At 40.3% G+C, this 18,153-nt stretch overlaps 1 protein-coding gene across 2 annotated transcripts; it reads left to right on the top strand.

Moving 5' to 3' along the window:
* Positions 1-3,713: 3,713 nt before the first annotated feature.
* Positions 3,714-15,685, top strand: LOC310931331 (ras-related protein Rap-1A). 2 transcript variants are annotated; one of them, XM_083894460.1, is made up of 9 exons: positions 3,714-3,763; positions 5,351-5,519; positions 9,855-9,942; positions 10,501-10,569; positions 10,661-10,717; positions 10,814-10,954; positions 13,245-13,388; positions 13,727-13,845; positions 14,994-15,685. In XM_083894460.1, exons 3-8 carry the CDS (start codon positions 9,886-9,888, stop codon positions 13,814-13,816), a joined length of 558 nt encoding a protein of 185 aa, XP_083750586.1. In that variant the 5' UTR covers positions 3,714-3,763; positions 5,351-5,519; positions 9,855-9,885; the 3' UTR covers positions 13,817-13,845; positions 14,994-15,685. The 2 variants fall into 2 exon arrangements, with proteins under 2 accessions (XP_083750586.1, XP_083750587.1); XM_083894461.1 differs by having other exon boundaries at positions 3,736-3,763; positions 5,365-5,519.
* The last annotated feature ends 2,468 nt before the right edge of the window (positions 15,686-18,153 follow it).

Raw genomic sequence — 18,153 nt, 5'->3', positions numbered from 1 at the left:
GCAAGTTACAGCAGATATAATGAGAGATAAAGTACAGGGAGCAGTTGTTGGACTCTAAAAAACAAGGAAATCAGGAAATATTTGATCAGAAAGAAAGAAATAAACTTTATCATTCCCTTCGGCAGTTACCATTACAGCACCATACGTTAGACAAAACAATAAAAACACACTTATTTGTGTCTGTATCTTTCATATTTATACCCACATGTGCACAAATTCACATTTGTTTGGCATTATTTCATAATTCTAACATTATTCATAATATATTCACATGGAAAAATCATCACATCCGACTGATGATTTTTATTTATTTATTTAATCCCAGCCAACATCACAGTATTTCTTTGAGGTAAAAAGCATTTTTAAAAGACTAGTTATTATGTCAGTCATACAAAATACACGTATCTGTACTTTACTAAGTTATTTATATTTCTAGCAACTTTTACTTTTACTCCACTTCATTTCCTCGAACTGTATTTGTTGCTCGTTACCATCAAATAAAATCAGAAGAGTTGGTTTTATGGTCTGTATTATATAGAGCTTTTCTTTACAGTTTTGCCATTCACTCATTCACACCTTTCAACATGGGGTTAAGTGTCTTGCTCAAGGACACACATAGACTAGCAGAGCCAGGAATTGAACCCACAACCTCCCAGACAACTCGCCCTACCACTGAGCCACCATGACTGAAATCAATCAGAACATGACTTTTGATACTTAACTACAGTTTACTGAAGTAGTATTATAACAAAGTTAAAGGTGCATTATGTAATAAATGATAAAATCCTCCTAATATGTCACAGAGACTCAGGAATAATGTTCATATAACAAACTGAACTCACCAACAACAACAGTACAGACAAAATATTTGCATTAAAATATATATTTTGCAGACTGCAAATCATGTTTATGTTTTGAAATCATGTTTTGGCATGTGGCGCCACCTACCGCCGTCTAACAATCATTGCAGTCAGTAGAGCCTCAGCTGCCGATCGACCACGGGTTGCCAGTTATGTCAGAAAACGAAACCTAAAAGACCTCTGTATTTTGGAATTGAATGTAGTAACTGTTTTTGGCCACATTCTTACATATGGCGCCTTTAACTACTGGAGTCTGGTGAGATACTTTTACTCTAGTATCTCTTTAAGGTACTTTATACTGCACTGCAGTCAGTGTTGACACAGTATTGAAACTGAAAACAACATGGGCTTCACTCTCCAGTAATAATCCAGTGTTAGTCCTGTCATTCATAACGTCTTTATCTACAGTATGATTTCATTTTACGATGACGACTGATAATAAAACCTTTAATTTGTTTGAATAAGGGCAGGGATGTTTTATTTGTGTCGCATGGCAACACTGACTCAGATGATCTGTGCAGCCATAAGTCATGTGATGACGCTGATGGACGACCTCTGTTGGTCTGACATGAACTCACCGTCCATATATTTATAGAACAGTTATAAGGAAACGAGCCGCAGTGACCAGTGACCGGCTGGACGTCCTGCTTCTTCTTCTTCATGTGAGAGACGCAAACACTAACACAGCAAATGTGTAAATATAAAGTGGATGAGCGACAGTTTGGCTCCAAACAAATACGTGACACACCTTCACACTGTAAACTTCACTGGGATCAGTAACGCGGACGGATTCTGACAATAATAACCAGCTTAACACTTAACCACGTTTAACTCATCTGTTTAATTACCACTAAAAATGAAGCACAACTGCATGTTTGCTTGAGCATCAGAACACAACACTGACATCATCATCATCATCGTCTTCATCATCATCATCAACATTACATAAGTCATTCCTGATGATGTCACCCAAGTATTTTACAACAGTGCAGCTCTCGCTCAGTAAATATAATAATAAAGACTTCACTTCTGATCCTCGTCTGCTCTGGAACAACATTCTGTTTGGGATTAAACTTTGAGGTCATAATGCATCCCATAATTTGAACAGACTCTCAACAATAATTGCCGTAGACCAGCATTATATGGCGCCATAACAATTCAATCATCAGTAAACATCAGGTTATTAACACGGCAGCAGACAATAATCCACCGAGATAATAGATAATAGTAGATAATGTCTGTCTGTCTTGACTGGTTATGGTTAAAGTTTACCTTAAAGGGAAACTTGAGTAAAAGTACAAGTATCTTTACCAGAAAAGGACTTTGGTAGAAGTTGAAGTCACTTTTTTATAACATTACTTACAAGTAAAAGTCTAAAAGTATATGACATTTACTGTTTTTTTACTGATATAAGATGAACTTAAGGTTTAGAAGTGAAATGTAAAAGTATTTTTAAAAAAGCAGGGAGTTAGGATTGAGCCATGGTGGCTCAGTGGTAGGGTGAGTTGTCTTTCAACTGGAAAGTTGTGGGTTCAATTCCTGGCTCTGCTAGTCTATGCGTGACCATGTAGAAGTGAATGAATGAGTGAAGCAGCTCATCCAGACTAGAAAAGTCTAGTCTTGTTATAGGAAATGTAGTGGAGTCAAATTAAAAGTTGCTGGAAATACAAACAATGAAGTAAAGTACGTGTTTTTTGTACTTAAGTACAGCAAGGAAGTATTTGTACTTTGTTACATTACAACACTGGGTAAAGCTGTCCAAATGAATGGAAGTAATTGCATGTGTGTGTGCGTGTGTGTGCGTGTGTGTGCGTGCGTGTGTGTGTGGACCATTTTAACCTATATTCCATTTTGACTGATCTTCACTATCTGTGTCACAAGACCTGGTTTTAGTTGCTTCCTGTAATTCATCACAGTTTATAATCAGGGGTCTCAAACTCAAATGACCTGAGGGCCAATGTGCATCTATTGTGGTCAACAATTGAATGTTGTATATGATACATTTAATAATGGGATAATTATGACCAAATGTCTTATTATTACTGTTTTAATAAACATTGCTACCAAACATAAATTATATTCTGTCACCTTGCAGGCAGCTGTGCCTCAGCTACACACTGTGTTTAAAAGACGGTGATGTCGTGAGTCATGTTTTCATTATAACGTGATATTAAAGGTGAAGTAAGTAGTTTATAGTGCCATCTAGAGGAGAGGCTGAAATTTACAACTGCTCCTCTGCTCACCCCCTCCCTTCCCTGAGCGCTACGGTGTCCTCAGCCGGTCAAATGTCGTCCTCGTCGTCTTTCTCCGTGTCAGCAGATGAGGTTCGTGAGGTGAGGGAGAGGGCGGAGCTACCGCGACCGTAGCAGACGAATCGGAGAGAGAGGAGGCGGGACTTCAGCTACAAGTAAAGAGACGCTTGATTTGTTCTCTCGCGTTTGTCCTTTCAGGCTCCCGTAGAAACATGGCGTCTCTCTGCTAACAGTGGCTATGCAACCGCGGTCCGCGACCATGTTATTTTACATGACTTTTTGAAACACTACGAAAATGAAACAAAAACTATTATACAGCGACTAGACAATGCAGGAGCACATAATATGTATAAAAAAGTGGATTTTGGGTTATATAAACACTACACAGTGTCCCTTTAAGTGGGGGGCCGCATGTTATCGATTGGGGGGCCCCATGTGGCCCCCGGGGCCGCCAGTTTGAGACCACAGGACAGAATAAAGTGGAGTTTTTTTTTGTTTTTTTTTGCTCTCACCTGTTCTTCTGTGATTGGCTGATCATGGTCCAATCAGCGGCTGCTTCTCTCCGGACTCTTCCGTGTCTCGTCCTCAGTGAGTGAGATTTACCGCACACACACACACACACTCACACACTCACACACACAGCGGAACACGGTGAGTGTTAAACTAAACTCTGTCTTTCTGTTAAATGACCGACGCTTTAACGAGTTATTCAGTTTGTTTTCGACTTCACTGGTTAAATGACATGTTTGAGACACTGAAGTCGACCTGTGACTCCAGAGTTCACAGAGTAACAACTGTGGCTTTAAATACTCGCTTAGCTTCCAGGCTACACGGGCAGCTAATGACTTAAGTGTCTTAAATGCTTGTTAGTGTTTGTGGCTTAAACATTAATTAACCCTCGGTTTGTGTCTCGTTTGACTTTTAGACGTGCAGCAGTTTACCCGCGTGTTGGTCACACTTCGTGTCGTGTTACTTTCAACAAGTTTTAAGAAAGATTGAGGAGTTTACCCTAGCGCTAAGTGGCTAACTTTATTAGCTCCCGGTGGTCGCTCAACGCTTACGTCAAGTTTCAGAAGAGTTTAATGAGAGTTGAAGTCAAACTATAATGTTAGCTTTTCCACCAAAGTCCACGCTAGTTCACTTTTGTAGAATGTTATGTGTACAAGTGTCTCGTTAATGTAGCACTGCTGAACCACTGGTGTTTTAGTTAGCAGTTAGCATCGACGCTAGCCGAATGCTAGCGTTAAAGTTGTCAACCTTTATTCCGGAATGTTTTTTCACGGCCACCTCTCAGTACTTTAGATTAAGTACACGTTAGGTTTATGTTTACATTTATGTTGACTTGTAACTCTTTGAATCTGGTGATTAGACTCCGTCTGTAGCGCTAACAAACTAATAACCACACCCTTACTTTCGAAACCAAACTACGGGCAAAGTTGTCACGAAAATAAGCGGTTGTGTATTTCGTGTATTTCTTGTAACAGGAAGCGAACGGTGCGCGTTTTTTCCCACATTTACAGCCTTCGCGTTTAAAGACCGAGACTCTTCCAAACGTTTATTTGTGTGTTTATAATGCGTGTGTGTATGAAGTAATACGTATGTTTGTCTTCCTGCTAAACTAAAACTCCTCCTTTTCCTTTTCAATGGACATTTGCTGTTGTTGACTTGATCTGAAGAGTTCGACTCGCCCAGTTAATGAAAATACGACATGATCTAAACTTTTAGGCTCACGTTACATGAAGTTTAACCCTTTTTGTGTCAGTCAGCAAACGGGTCTTTCGAGAAGTGAAGTCAAACTGTTATGTTTACGCAGCATGTGACGCAGGCTGAACAATTTTGCCAAAATATCCAATTGTGATTTCTTGTTTTATTATTTGCTGTGATTTGTTGTGCAATATCATTCAGTTAAATTGTATGTGTATCGTGCAAAATCACAACATACAGTGCCTCAAGACATGCTACATAAGAAGGCAGAAACCTTTTACAATATTATAGAGGGAAGAGGAACTCAACAATTCACACTATGAGCAAACACTAAGCATCAGTGGAAAACAGAAGGAAGGACATTTAAAAAAAAAAAACACTTTTGAACATTTGATGGAGCATTTAACACAACACAAACGCACAATATATATAAAATAACAACTATCTTCTAATCCTAAGCAGATCATACTTGTTCCTAATGTGCATGAATCTACATTTTATGCAGAGAGTTGACCTGAATGATTCATTGGTTAGTTTTAGGACCAGAGTCCTGTCTGAAGAGTTTGGTGGAGCCGTGTTTCCTGGCTCCCAGTCAAAGCCACAGCACCTGCCCCGCTGACAAACAGTGGACCTGAGGATCTGCTGGACCTCGTCTCCTCCCCAGATGTAGAGGGAGTTGTCATCTGCAGCAGCCTTGTACACAGTAAGTTGCGCTGTTTTTGTTCCTCAGATTTGCAAAGTGTGGCAGATATAAAATTATATTTTACTTTACTTCATAAATGTTTCATAAAGTGTGGTGCTTTCATCAGTGAGATCAAAGAATGTTCCTACGTGAGCGTTTTCAATTTGGGCTCGTATCTAATCAGAGGATGCTTGGCTTTTTTATCCGACACCCACCTTAATTTACATCTTAAACACTATACGATTTGCCTTTGCATACATTTTCAGGCTTATAAATGCATCAGGCACACGTGTGCGTCACCCTCCCCCCGAGGCGCGCCCCCTTGCACTGGTAATGATTTCAGTGCAGTGGTGGAGCATGCACCCTCTGATCTCCTCTGTTTGTGTGGTGTGTTTGAGTAGAGGAGGGTCATTACAGTGGCTCTTTGTAAAGTGCCTCGTGTGCCTGTCTCACACTGTGGGTTTCTGGTGGTGCTTCATACGTCGTCGTTAGAATTGCAAATGCCAGTCGAGTGCGACAGAGTGGTTTTTGTATTGTTTGGCTCAGCGTTCGACAAAGGTCCCACAGATGTAGGTCTGATTAGTTGATTCAAAGAGGTTTTAAATGGGATTTTACTGTGCATCCCCCCCCTCTTTGACATTTGTACATCAAATGAAGTTTACATTTGCATATCAGAACGCCATTTAAAACAAAGCTCCTTCAATGCACGGCTTTAAAAAATTCTCACCACGTCTGCCATTGTACATATTTGAACAGCGTTGTCATGAATTTTTGCCTGACCCACACAGCTCGTTTGTGCAGTATGATGTTGAGAATCATATTTCACATTGCAATTCATTATCAACCATCAAAGTACAAAGCAAATGCAAGATTTAAATGTTTTCTTTCTCTAACAAAGTTTTCTCATAAAAGTTTATGCAATGACCATTTCCATTGAGAGGCACTAAACAACCAAAAAACACATTTTATAAGTGTTTCCTAAGAAATTAATTATGATTTTATAATAGAAAACTAACAACCTCTAATGATCCGGGTCACCCCCCCATCACACTTTTATGACCTTTTCTTGGCAACGTATGCTGTTTAAATTGTCAGGCTGATGAAGATGATGATTGCATTGTATTGTTGTGAGATAAAAAGTTATTTGTGTATTTAGAAGAACCCTTACCCACTGTTGCATTTTTATTGCCTCACATCTCTACAGTCAGTCCTTTGGTTCAAAATGTAACAGAATCATGTGATGGCAATTCATTTAATTATCCCCTTCTACTAAGTACGTTTCCATGCACAACTGAGGTATGGTTGTTGCTCTGCTATCTACTGTCCTTGTCCCAGTATACAGCCACTAGCTTGTTAGTCATTTAGCCACTTTCCTGTTTAGCTGGCAGCTAGTTGTTAGCATGTCAAGCAGGGATGCACAATATTATTGGCAGGATATTGGTATTGAAATGTAAATGTAAAACAGTAGGCAGAATAAGCTGCACCTTCCCCAAATCCATTTTTAAAATTTTTATTTATTTTGCACAATAAAGAAAATGTATATCTACTGAGACATGAGTATTAAAAATATTATGTTACAGAAGAGACTAAATGACCTCTGCAGTTGGGCGCAGGGAAAAACTTGTATATCGTACCAAGCACTCCTGATATATCACATATTCCTGTCTTCCTGCCATCCATGAACTTAAATAAGACAGAGCAGGAGCCCAGATCTCACTTTTTTGTCACTCTAGTCTTATTCTTCTGTTTATGTGCAGACGGCCCAGTTCAGCTCGAGTCCAACTGAACGTATACATGCAAAAGTAATTCACCTCCCAAACACATTGTCTGGGTGTGTTGGTCCAACTTTGTGCCTTTTCAGTCAGACTGCATGTATTTTAATAGTCCAGTTTTAGTCAGATTACTGAAATTATGTAAACTGACTTTACTCTGAGTTTAAGAGTCAGGATATAGTTAGGGTCCTCGTTACACTCGTGACGAGGAACCTATTGTAATTGTAAAAACGCGTACACAAGACCGCGTACACAACAGTGATGAGGAGCCCAGTGATGAAGAGGAGCATAGTGATGATGAGGAGCATAGTGATGATGAAGAGCATAGATTTAAATTGAAATTGTACAAATTCTTATTATTATTATTATTATTTTCCGTCTTCGAACTCAAATTTGACCCCCTAAACGTGCTTCAAAACGAACGAAAATTTGCCCGCACATCAGAACTGGCGAAAAATTCGATAAAATAATGGACTTGTGCCAAACCACTGCAAAATAGCTCAGTAGCGCCCCCACAGGTGAGGTCCCTATGGAGCTGGAAAAAGTTTAGTTTCGTCGAAGTACTTGAAAATTGGTGAGTATATTGCCCGGCCCGAGACCAACAAAAATTTCTCTTGACACCATGACCTCAACTCAACAGGAAGTCCACCATCTTGGATTTGGCGTTTTCCCGGGCTTTTCGCAAGTTTCGTATCTGAGCTTGCCGCTCTGAGGCCGCTTATCCTAGGAAGATGAAAAACGCGTCAAACTGTACTAGACCCTTCCACGATCAAACCTTTGGAGAATATTTCCCACATTTGAAAGGGCGCGCAAACGGCAGCCATCGGAACTTTGGCGAATTTCGAGGGCTCGCCGCCAAACACGAAACGCGCTATAACTTTGCCATACATTGACCGATCGGCATGAAACTTCACAGGTGACACGGGACTACGTCCCTGAACATGTCCACGAACGCGAATTTCTCGCAAAAGCGATGTCGGCCATTTTGGATGCGTTCTTCTCCGGCGCAAAACTTTGAAATGTATCTCCTCCTACAGTTTTGAGAAAACCCTCACATATCTTATATCAGAACGTGCAGTTTCTTCGTGAAATGCTGGCTATGACTTTTCTAAGACTTTCGAGTTACCATGGCGACACAAATCGCAAAAAACAACAAAAAATTTGCCTTTTCATTTTCACATACACACGAATGGGAAAATGAGACAAACCAAGCCCTCTTTGGAGCCTCGCAGTGTCGTCATACTTTCACGTAGAAACGTCATTGAAACTTTAAACGGGTCACAAGACTTGGGACTTTTATGACCTAAGTCCACGTTTCCATACATATCACAGATTTTCCACAATCGCAATTTACGTTTTACCTATTTTCAGAGCTCTGAAATTGTGTGGGCGTGGTCTTCTCTCACTCTAAGAAAAGTATTAACAAAAATATACAAACAAACTTCTCTCCTGCCCACAATTTCCAACTTAAACAAACATTTTTTACATCAAAACGTTGCTATGGTTGTTGGCTAACCCTGTGTGTTGTTTTTATTTTCATACGACTTGCGGTTTTTCTTCAAATCACCTAATTGCCCAGAGAGTTCCGGTCAGCGCTCTCATCCACGCCCATATTAAAAACTGTGATTTTGAGTTTGGAAAATTCACGACGACAAAGATTTTAAAACTGTTATTAATCGCTCAATTCACACCCGTTTCTCACGAAATTCAACGTGGGCGCAGCTGAACGTCTTGTGACGCTCACGAAGTGAGAATTTTAGCTCTATCATCTACCGTTCATGAATTATGACAAGTTTAAAAGGTGCTAGTTTCCCTGTTTCTTCTGGGTTTTCGACAGTTAACGACAGGTGTGTGTGTGCGTGTGTAAGAGAAGGAGGAGGAGAAGGGGGAGGGGGAGGGGGGAGGGGGAGCACACAGGAAGTAGGTCACCGAAACAGGAAGTGCCCTGTAACTCGCCCATATATTGACCGATTGACTCGAAAAACACAGAGTGCAGAGTCCAGGACTTACCCGGCCTGCTGGTGGCTTTTGGACTGGCGGTGGCGCCGGCGGAAACGAGGACCCGCCCATCGCTGCTCGCAGCTTTAATTTTACTTCTCATTGTTTCCTTTTCCTTTCTTTCTTTTTTTTGTTAGAGGCTACGCCCCTATCATCATGACAGCTACAGTCCCATGGTAGTGGGTGGGAAATGGAGCTCGTTTTTTTGGCAGTGATGTGACATTTTAATCTGTTGATGTCAGCGGTGATTTTTTTCTGTGGTTGTTGTAGCTACTGTAGTGAAGTGTACAGGGCGTTCACACTGACAACACTTTATAGGTTCATTACTTCCACTGGACATTGTTTATAATGTTTATAATTGTGTGACCTGCTGCAGACCAACTGTCTTTACAGGCAGTCGATCAACTGTGTCTAAACTGAAATTTCGCTAATCTTTTCTTTTCACCTGTATTCAAATAAAAAAAATCCAATAATGAATGATTATTACAGTAATAACTGATGTTTTCCTTGTTTTACATGAAAAGTGAAAAGTTTATATTCAGCTGACTCTGTCTCACTTTATCGTCCTTCCTCTTTGCTATCGCAGACTTCTGTGCCGTCCAGTGAACTTGGCCACCATGCGTGAGTACAAGCTCGTGGTGCTGGGATCAGGAGGTGTGGGGAAGTCGGCACTGGTGAGTGAGTGATGGCTGTCAACCATCTGCTCTTTTTTGTATGACTGAAAAAAGTTTCAATAGTTATAGATAGAATTCAATAGATTGTTTTTAATCTTCAAAACCCCATTATAGGATCGCAATGTTTCACTGTTAAAAAGTTTGTAAAAGCTCAGCCTCGGGGTTCTGGAGCAATTCAGTGATGTCATTTTTTTCTGGCCATTTCCTCCAGACATCTGATCACACTTATTCAATTGTGTGCACATTTGTCTTCGTTTTGTACTTCTTTGTTCAACCATAACGCCCCCGAGGCTCTGTAGATATAGGATTGATCTAATAAATTATTTTGTGTGGCTCATATTACCACAGGCAATAAAAACATGAGAGAAGAATAATTCTGAGATGGGAGTTTTGGGAACAGGGTGATTCTTTTTAAGAAATGAATTGCACATGAATAAAAAGTTTGGTCCTTCCTCTGTTTTTAGTGTTTTTCCGAGCATTAATATACAATGGATGTTTACAAACGTGCCATTTGTTAGACACTGTCTTGAAGTTTTTCTTTCCTTTTGTCAATTTTAGACAGTCCAATTTGTGCAAGGGATTTTTGTTGAGAAGTATGACCCCACAATAGAAGACTCCTACAGGAAGGTAAACTCTTTCAAATCTCCTCATTGATTTTGGCATTTTAAACCCCCCATTTGTCTTATAGAAATGCACTGCATGTTTTTCTCCCCAACAGCAAGTCGAGGTCGACGGGCAGCAATGTATGCTAGAAATCCTGGACACGGCTGGAACCGTAAGTGGAGTTAACACGGGTCTGAGATGAAGGTCGTGTGAGGTACAATGCAAACAAACTTCTGATTGCTCTGCTTCCTCCGTTATCGTTGTGTAGGAGCAGTTCACAGCTATGAGGGACCTGTACATGAAGAACGGCCAAGGTTTTGCTCTGGTTTACTCCATTACTGCGCAGTCGACATTTAATGACCTACAGGACCTCCGGGAACAGATCCTCAGAGTAAAGGACACGGAGGATGTGAGTGTTCTCTTAAAAGACATTTTGACATGAAGAAATTCATTAAACGCTCACTCTGTGGATGTATGAAAGAGAGATGAGGAAATGCGACAGGATAGTATCACATTTAAATACCACTATCTTGATTGTCTGGTTTTTGAATCACCCTGGTACTTTTTTTAAATGATGTCTTTCACTATCATTGTGTATCAGAAACAGGTTCCCACAACACTGCTAGGAGTTTATCACTGCTTACTGTCCATGGTCATGTGGTAGAGTTTGTCCCAGCTTAAGCTGGGGACACACTATTAGAGTTTTTGCCTAAATTTACCCACGATTCAGTTGGGCAGAGTCTGCACTGATCAGCACTAGTTGGGGACAGTCGGCATGGCTAGTTAGCACAGAAATCTGGGTGTGTGTGTGTGTGGGGTAGAGACTCGAATAGGCAAGTGTGTGTGAGGGTAACGGACCTTACCTTGGTCGCTGTCAAACATGTTTACATTATTATTTGAGGTAGTGTGCACCGATTACCAACCCAACTTAAATACGTGTTGCCAACAGACAATGAAAAAGAGTATGTGGGACACAGGAAATGGTGTCAGAAGATAAAGACAACAGGAAGTGGCAGAAATATCCAAATTGTTGTCAGTTGTCTTTTCAAACTGTGAAAGTTGTGTGTTGCCACCTTTAAGCTGCTAACTCATCTCCATGCGTCGCTCCACATATTTGAAGTTGAGAGCAAATTGCTCCACATTTCTGGTAAATGTTTTAATTAATCAAAAAAATTACATAATTGTGATTGTATACCTGCCTGGTCATACATTGACTTCCTTCATCAATGCTCCACTAGCTGTAGAGCTCAGAAAGTCCTGTTGACACCACATCATTCTTTTAGTCGGATATTGCAATATCTATTTTAGTCGGCAGTCTAACTGAGGAGATCGGACTAAGGAGCTGCAAGCTTGTGATTTTGGCTGCATTTTGAGCAGCTCATCTCTATTATACAGATCATTACTTGAGCCTATTGTTAGTGTGGGAAACTGTGCAGCCTTGGTGGAGGTTTACATTCTGAGTTATAATTATTAGTAGTAGGAATGATGATAACAGCAATGACAAAGATTTGTGAGTTAAATTGAACATTAGTCCTAAAATAGCTATTCTTTTGCACCGCTAAGCTCTGCAGTGCTTTAAGACACTCCCTTAGTGTGGGAAGTTTTTCCTTCAGTGATGAATCTGTGGTGTTTCCCTGTGTAATCGTCCTCTCTGGCTCATCACTGCCTCATTAGAGTCAGCTCTGTCAGAGAGAGGGCAGATTGAAGGGGAGGAAGGAACTGTGAGACATGGTGGAAATGTCAGCGCTGCCGTTAGATGTTATCTGTCTCCTTCAGCCTCTAGATGTAGAGCGAGGATAAACAACCTGCTGAGAGAGTGTTTATTTATTTATAGCTAACTGGTGATTTGTCTGTGCGTCTCGGTTAAGGTCGCACACAAACTGTGTTTATCAGATTAGGATTGTCGACTAAAAGTTTTCACAGAGCCCAAATCAGTAGAAGTAGAAGGTATGTGTCCTTCTGTCTGGGCCTCTGTAATTATCTTCTCACTTGTCTCATTAAATAAACTCTAAACTCTCTGCTGCTGATAGAATGTTAAGCAGATCCAGCAGAGCGACACACAAAGCACCCGTTTTACATTCTTTACCTTAGGTAAAGAACATGTTCTCACATGAAAGTGCACTTTATTGTCAGGCACCTGAACACTTCTGTGACCTTCTCCCTCTGTGATGTTGTCTTAGGTTTTTCTAAGGCGTCCCTGTTGTCTGATGCACTAGACTGGAAATAAATGGTGATTTAAAAAGTTTGCTTCAACACGATGGATCTGGAAATTTGATTATTTGATTCCATTCTCTGTAGAAGAAGAAACTGGTGACCTATATTTTTAGTCTTTCCCTGAGAAGTCTAGTGTCTGCTGGTTTTTTTTGGATCCTTGTTTGCCTGTGATTAAATTCTGTTTTTATCGTCTTTGACTTCTAGCTTTTGAGTGATGTTCTTATTGTCGTATCTCTGTATTGCCTTTGTTTTTTCAATAGATTGTATAGTAAAGCTCTTGTGAATCGTCTTTCTGTGAAAGGTGCTACACCATAAAACGTAATAATTATGGAGCAGCAGTAGCACTGGGTGATGAAAACAAACAAACAAACAAAACCTATTACTGCTGAAATAATTCATTTTGATTTTGGCTGTGTAACTGCAGAGTTGGTCAAGATTTACCGTTGTACAAGTCTGAATGTGTCACATTGTCAATTCTCCATCAGGTTCCCATGATTCTGGTGGGAAACAAGTGTGACCTGGAGGGAGAGCGTGTGGTCGGCAAGGAGCAGGGTCAGAATCTGGCCCGTCAGTGGAACAACTGTGCCTTTTTAGAGACCTCGGCTAAATCAAAGATCAACGTTAATGAGGTCAGTTTCTCTATTACATTAGGAAACAGACATAGTTATTTAATGAGGACTTGTGTCTTCAAATTATTACAGTTTACATGAAAAGTTTAATTAAATGATGTTTTTGTATAATATTTATTACTAGCCATAATTGTATCATAATAGAACGTGCATTTAAGGGGTTAAACATGGCTAAATAAAACTTGTATTGTGGCTCTTTAAAACATGTTTTATTTCATAATGAGAGCTGCAGATCTTTTATATTTCCCGTAAAATGCTCTTGCTTTCATTTTCCTGAGGAAGTGGCTAAAATAATATTAGTTCTGTTATTGATAAAACCGCTTTACTTTCCTGTTTAGATTTTCTATGATCTGGTGCGACAGATCAACAGAAAAACGCCGATGGAAAAGAAGAAGACAAAAAAGAAGTCGGGTTGCACGCTTCTCTAAAATGCCCCCCACACATTTCTCAACGCCAGGTAAGTGGGTGTTTATAAAAAAAAAAAAAAAAGATTCCAGTCATGAGCTGCTCACTAAGCTCTGTACAGACACTGAATCTTTAGATGTTTACAAGGCACAATTTAATTAATTTCATGAATCTTGACATAAAGCCACAAAACAGAATAAACTCTAAAGCTAATCATTTTACAGTCTCACTAACCTGGTCTGATTCCAGCAGTTTGATAACGCTAAGTTAAGCACTTTTCACACACATTTAATGCAAGCACAGTGGTTCAGTTGCAGAGCTGCAATGAAAGAGGCACCAATTTCCCGATTATTATCTTCTTAATGGGTTAGTGATTTGTAAAGTACTTAAACTACTGATATAGTTACAGGTCATTCTGCTCACAAGTTGAAAACTTCTCAAGGCCTTTAAGAACATTTAACAAGTGTCTTATGACAATGTTTCCTCTGCCCCCGACTGGCCAAACAAGTTATGGCAGATTTTAGATCCCATAAAACTTGATGTGATTTTGTTTTTGTTATCAACAAATGTTTACAGGCAGAACTATTGTGGCCTTGAAATGAGAACTACGAGTGCGATACATTCAAGTGCTTTTGTTGTAGGAGAGAAATGAAAATGGCTGACAAGATTCACCTGTGCCTGATTCTTGGGTTGAACTTATTAGTAACTGCATTTTTTTATAAGATGTTTTACCATTCCTGACAAATCTTGTCTTACCCTTCTGCCATTTTCAAAGGTCAAAAAGTCCAAATCTCCACTCGGGAACTCGTATATCAAAATTATCTCCCAATTTCCCACTGGAAATCACGACGTCGGGGGAGCGTTCATGTGTATTTTGCACGTCGGGAACTCGTATTTAACATAATTCTGAGCAGCAAATGAGCAGGGGAGCAGAATTTCAAATTGTCCAAGTCACCCCCCGTCTTGCAGACTGATGGACCCTCTCGTAACACTGGGATTTCACCATCAAACATATCAAATCAGGTAGCATCAAAGTCCATTGTGACCTGTGGTCCAAAATGGTGGCCCGTGTAGAGCTGATATCAATATAAAAGGCTCATTCTGGGCTAATGAGAAACAACCGTTTGTGGCACATTAAGAAAACACAGCCATAAATGTGAGTAAATGTATTAACTTTGTTTTGTTTTTTTGTACCTACAGAAACGTGTAACAGTTTAAGTGTTTCCCAGTGGATTGAGCCAGAATCCAAGTCCTCTCCAGAACATTTGAAAAAGCCTGACATGGATACGCTCACTAAATGGCAGGAGACGGCACATACTGTCAAGATCTTCTTCACAGAAATCTGACTCCCCTTTTTTTGTCGGTCTGTTGACGACGACTCTGTTTTTGTCTTTTTTTTTTTCTCCTCCCTTCCTTTTCTTCTCCAATGTGTCTTTCTTTTGGAGACCAGGGGTTTAATCCATATATTGGGACTAAAAAAAATGTTTTTATTAAAGTAACAACAGTCTTTGGCATATTGTGACAATTCATTTGCAGAAGAAACATGTGAAATGTTGGCCTTGGCACATTTCTGCACTACCTGTTAATGCAGATGCATCATTGTCCAGAAGTTACTCGTTCCTTACTTACAAGGATGTGTGCTGATGAATTAACATCTTTCCTAAGTGACTTTGTTTTTATATTGAGAGCTGCAAGCCTTCCATATTTCCCATAATATATTCTACTTCAATTTTTGCATAAGAAAGCTAAGAAAATTAGTGTTTTTATAGACTGATGGGGGGAAGTGGTGCATTCTAATGTCTTTTTGAGGCTGAAAATATATTGTACTAAACCAACTCTAATATTGCTTCTTGTTACTCTGTCACAGATGATTTTCCAGCTTTTATGAATGATTAAATTTTAGTACGTTTTCAATACATTTGCTCGTGTTTTTATTTTTATAATAATGATTTTCTGGGTCTGGGGTATCGAGTGGTGTTTTCTCCTCAGCGGAACAAAAAGTGAAGCGGCTAATGTTCTGGTAAAGTTCCCGTCTTGCTGTTGTAGAGGTCACACAGAGGAAAAAAAAGATCAATAACTCCGTAGAGAGCCTCGGCGAGCTAAAAGCATAACCAGATTCTTCTTTTTTTTTCCTTCCAGTCGGCAGAAACAACAGAGGTTTAGCAGAGAAGTTGGATCAGCTGATCTGCTGCAGAAAAGGAGGAAGTGAGACTTCAGACTCTCACACACAGGATGTGAAGTGAAGGCAGTTTAAAAGCAGAATAGAGAATGATCAGATGTGAGCGAGAGAAGAGAGGAAAGAGCTTACTCAGCTGCTCCACCTCAACACTGAGACCTCGTCAATGTGTGAGAATATTAACAAATGGTGTTTGAGCATTCTGCTGCACATTTGATATCTACAGATTCAGTTTGTACAACTGTTATTTCCATTCATTAATAATGATTTACCCCCCCAGCCATTTAGTTTATCAAATGTTTTAAGGTAACTTGGACCTTAGATGGAGGGAGTGTAATTTTTCAATTCCCTTTAATTTCAGGCCCTGTGGTGGATGGGCGATCCGTCCAGGTTGTGACCCCGCCTGTCGCCCTATGTCGGCTCAGATTGGCACATGTTAATCAACCTTTTTCTGGCTTGTGGACTCTCGGATCCCCTCCTTGACCCTTCCGTTTTATCTTGTGACCCTTTAATCATGGATGCCTTCACAGCAGCAGTGGAGAACTGCTACACACACACACACACACCCACACACCAATCAGCAACAACCAGTGTGGGAAATACCCATTAATAATCGGGGGGGTCCCATCTCCCAATTGTCGTGCAATACTATGTCACCAGCCTGCAGTATTGGCTATCTTCCTACAGACGCTCACTAAATGGCAGGAGACGGCACATACTGTCAAGATCTTCTTCACAGAAATCTGACTCCCCTTTTTTTGTCGGTCTGTTGACGACGACTCTGTTTTTGTCTTTTTTTTTTTCTCCTCCCTTCCTTTTCTTCTCCAATGTGTCTTTCTTTTGGAGACCAGGGGTTTAATCCATATATTGGGACTAAAAAAAATGTTTTTATTAAAGTAACAACAGTCTTTGGCATATTGTGACAATTCATTTGCAGAAGAAACATGTGAAATGTTGGCCTTGGGACATTTCTGCACTACCTGTTAACGCAGATGCATCATTGTCCAGAAGTTACTCGTTCCTTACTTACAAGGATGTGTGCTGGAGAACTGCTACACACACACACACACACCCACACACCAATCAGCAACAACCAGTGTGGGAAATACCCATTAATAATCGGGGGGGTCCCATCTCCCAATTGTCGTGCAATACTATGTCACCAGCCTGCAGTATTGGCTATCTTCCCTGTCAGTTGTGGGCTTGTGTCGGCCTTTTCCACAGCACAATTTGGAAAGCAATTAATTAAAACATTAAAATCCAAAATTACAAATACAATAATTTACATGTCTGGTTTTAAAGGATAAGAAAGCATGCAAAGTGCATTATGTATGTAGATCATATATGTAAAACGGAAATTACAAAAATCTTTAGGAAAAAAAAACCCATGTTTTCCAGTTACAAATCGCACAGCAAAGGCAGGTAAGTGTGATGTAAAGCACGTGTCAAACTCGAGGCCTGGGGGCCAGATGTGGCCCGCCACGTCATTTTATGTGGCCCGCGAGTGATTAATTGCTCCTAAAAATCTGTGTTAAAATAGGTCTGTGCTGCTTTAAGGCGTGTGTTGCCCATAAACCACATTTCCCACAATGCATGGCGATTGCGTTACCCTTAAAGTGACGGCACCGCCACTAGATCGGAGTGTATCATTGTATATGCATCATGCGACGAGTGAAATTGAATAAGAAACAAATACAGAAAGTTATTTAGCAATATGTTACCTTTATTTTACATTATATTTGGTTACATTTAGTTACATTTATTCTGTATGACTGTTACATCTGACCCTTTGAGGGTAACCATGATGCTGATGTGGCCCTCGGTGATAAAGAGTTGGACACCCCTGATGTGAAGTGTCTGAGCGGATGTTTTCCAACATGATTTGTGAGGCTCTGCTGCATAAGTGCACAGTTGCACAGTAACATGTAAACTCAGCAGGTAACAAACAATTAAAAATCACTGGAGATGATGCAGATAATATGTTTCCTGTAAAAAGACGTCAGAGCATCACTGTTAAAAATATCATTTGTGATGGATGCGCCTGTCTGTCTCTCCTCTCTGCTCCTCCCTTCCTCCTCCTCCTCCTCCTCCTCCTCCTCTTTCCCCTTCCTTCCTCTCTCTCTCCCACACGTACAGACGGAAAAGCTACTCGACCACCCCCCCCCCTCCTCCTCCTCCCTTCCA

The sequence above is a fragment of the Microchirus variegatus genome, assembly GCF_963457635.1.
Source record: "Microchirus variegatus genome assembly, chromosome: 9".
NCBI lineage: Eukaryota > Metazoa > Chordata > Actinopteri > Pleuronectiformes > Soleidae > Microchirus > Microchirus variegatus.
This window is presented reverse-complemented; position numbering and strand designations above follow the sequence as displayed.